Source organism: Bipolaris sorokiniana (assembly GCF_000338995.1).
Source record: "Bipolaris sorokiniana ND90Pr unplaced genomic scaffold COCSAscaffold_94, whole genome shotgun sequence".
NCBI lineage: Eukaryota > Fungi > Ascomycota > Dothideomycetes > Pleosporales > Pleosporaceae > Bipolaris > Bipolaris sorokiniana.
In genome coordinates this window covers 1-2,825 of record NW_006911987.1, presented here as the reverse complement: position 1 = coordinate 2,825, position 2,825 = coordinate 1, and the positions used below count along the sequence as shown (strand labels likewise).

At 49.1% G+C, this 2,825-nt stretch overlaps 1 protein-coding gene across 1 annotated transcript; it reads right to left on the bottom strand.

Annotated features, from left to right (window-relative positions):
• Positions 1–13: 13 nt before the first annotated feature.
• COCSADRAFT_165904 (uncharacterized protein) lies at positions 14–2,764 on the bottom strand (the record flags this gene model as incomplete). The annotated part of the gene is made up of 1 exon (XM_007708005.1): positions 14–2,764. A coding segment is annotated over one exon (2,751 nt), but the record flags the coding sequence as incomplete, so codon positions are not given.
• Positions 2,765–2,825: the final 61 nt, after the last annotated feature.

Genomic DNA, 2,825 nt, shown 5'->3' with positions numbered 1-2,825 from the left:
GCACATGTTGTACGTCTTCCAGTGGACAGGTCGCATGCTGCATGCGTTGCTGCTGATCTTTCTGGAATCTGTGCAAAACCTCCACCACAGAGTCAGAATCAACCGCATCTAACCGACAGACAAGACAATTGAGGAAGACTCCAACCATATCGTGTATGCCAGTAATTTGTGTGTCACGGTCGCTAACTGGACATCCCCAATAAGGTGAGGAAGTACCGACGTAAAGACGAAGCATAAGACCCCAGGCCACCTGAAATAGATCGGCTATCGTGACTTCGTAGCGCATACAGAACTCTCGCACACGTGCTGGCTCCTGAAGCTCCGTGTTTACCACGATGCCGGCAGGACGGAGCTGTTGTGCTGATTCCTTTCCTCTCTCAGAGTCCTTGTCTGAGCTGCATGGTAAGCGCTTAATACAACACGTTTCAATCTGCGAGCCGCTCTTATTTATATGCTCTTTCCAGAAGGCTAGTGAGGCTTGGTTCGACACAGATCGATTCTCAGCTTCTGCAACATAGAGAGAGTACGGACTAGCGGGTGCTAAAGAGGCGCTCGTTTCTTGGCCATACGCTTCGACAAAGTCTTTTTCTATAATGGCCCTGCTAGAACCATCGATAAAGGCATGGTGAATGTCTAGCTGCACGAAGCAACTGGTTCCATCTTTGCTTATAGGGAAGATAGCTAGATGATGCGTGGATAGAAAAATATCAGATGGAGTCAACTGAGCTGGGGGCGACAATGGCTGGAGATTGCCTAGAAGCGGCTGTGATGACGGAAACGTGACACGAGCGATCGTGCGCTTCATTGTCAATTGATAAAACCTGCCCTTCTCTGCGTCCGCTAAGATCATCGTGCGAAGAGCTGTGTGCCGCTGCACAACACTTTGCCATGCCACTTCGAGTCGCTTAATGTCGAGTGTTTGTCCTGCTGGTGCTTTTACTTCCCACATCCACCGCGTGATATACTGCATGCTATCGCGAAGCTCGGCCATAAGCATACCTTTCTGGACAGGAGAACAAGAAAGCAGATCCTCTACATCTCGAACATCTGAAAGTTGTAGCACTGTGCCAAGTCGGCTCATCAACCGTCGAAGGTCACCTGAGCTACCTTTGAATAGAGGAAAGTCAGCAGCGGTCCACTCGCTTGTTCGAGTCTCTAGTGCCTTGTTCAAAGCCTGAAGAGCACCCTGCAGTCTCTCTACCATAGATTCAGCTTCTACTTGAGAGTCTGCGTGGAAACATCGGAAATGTAGCTGACCCCCTTCCAACCAAGCACAGAGCTGGAGGCGTGCCTGTGGCGCTGTAGGGACCGAATGACTCCACGAGGATGATGGCGGCAACTGTTGTAGAAGTGAAAGGCTTTGCGATCTGTTCAAGTCAAGACTGAGCCATTGAAATGTGACGTCTCCGATATTGCAAATTGTCCGGAAATTCTCGATCCGTTCTTGTTGCAGGGAAACTGATCCCTCATGAACCTTCCGCCGGAAATCTTTAATTGTTCTAAGAATCTCCAAGACATCGACACTGTCAAACAGTTCCTGTGGCAATTCTATCGGCTGAAATAAAGCGAAACGTCCAACTGTGCCCGCAACACTGAGATCTTCAATACCTGTATCACGACCATGGTTTTCAACCCACACCCTTTGATGTTTCGTCACACACTGAAATAGGGCAGCGAGTAGCAAATCGGTTGCGTCAGTTCGCAAGACTCGCTGGCCATTTCTAAGGAGTTGATGGGTGTTTTCGACCGATAGCTTGCCAATACAGGAGCCTGGTAAGACATTGCTGTTTGCAAATCCTTTGATAACACCGGTCTGGGCAGTGTCTCTGTTCAGGCCCTCTGCACGAAGCTTTGTATTGGGCTCAGCGGTTTTGCGCTTTGTTTTGGCTAATTGTCGAGCCCACTGTTGGTAGGAGGCGCTTCCGCTGCGGTTGGCTTCGAACAGCTCTTTATCTTGCAGTAGTTGGTCCAACGTAGGCAAAATAACATGCCATGACATGGCATCCGCAACAAGAGGATGCGCGCGTAAGTATAACAACTGGCTACCACTCTGTTCAATGGAGTGAAGAACCACAACAGGACCCTTCTCTATGTCAAACGGTGCTGCCGCTGAAGCCAACGATGCTATGCCGTCCAACGTATCGCATTCGTCATGGAAACACACCCGATAGGAGTTGTCAACATCTGAAGTCACAACTTGAAAATGTTCACCACTGGGTTGACGGTAGAAGCGTAACCTAAGCGCAGAGTGTTGCTTCACCAACAAGCCAAGCGCTCTGGAAGCAACTGCCTCGCTCACCGGAGAAGTGGTGCGTAGGTAAACACTCTCAGTTATAGAACAGTCTTGACCTTGATGATTGATGTAAAATTGCTGAGCAGAGGACAGTGGATATGGAATGTTAATCTCATCTTTAAGCTTCGCAGCTTGAGATGGTTTGACAAGTGGCTGTCTCTCCTTAACCATCATATTGAATTTGATCGGTCTGCGTAAGATGTCATCGGTATTCGCGTGGATACCTTTCTCAGCGAGCGCCCTAACTATCTGCACAGCTGCAAGTGCATCACCACCCAGGCTGTCCAGCGAACGGTCATCTGTGCAATCAGCAACGCTTATGCCAAGTACCTGGCTAAATATATGCTTAAGCATATTGCCTTTCCACTCGACATCCTTACAGGTCGCTTGGGGCGGTGACTCGTCTGTGTCTGCAGTATTCACAGCAGGCTCAAAAAGGTCTTTTGGTTTCTGATGGGTGTTCTCAGTCATCATGAAGGCACAAGAACTGCGTGGCGAGTCCTCTGACGAACTAGATAGGACTAAATGAACT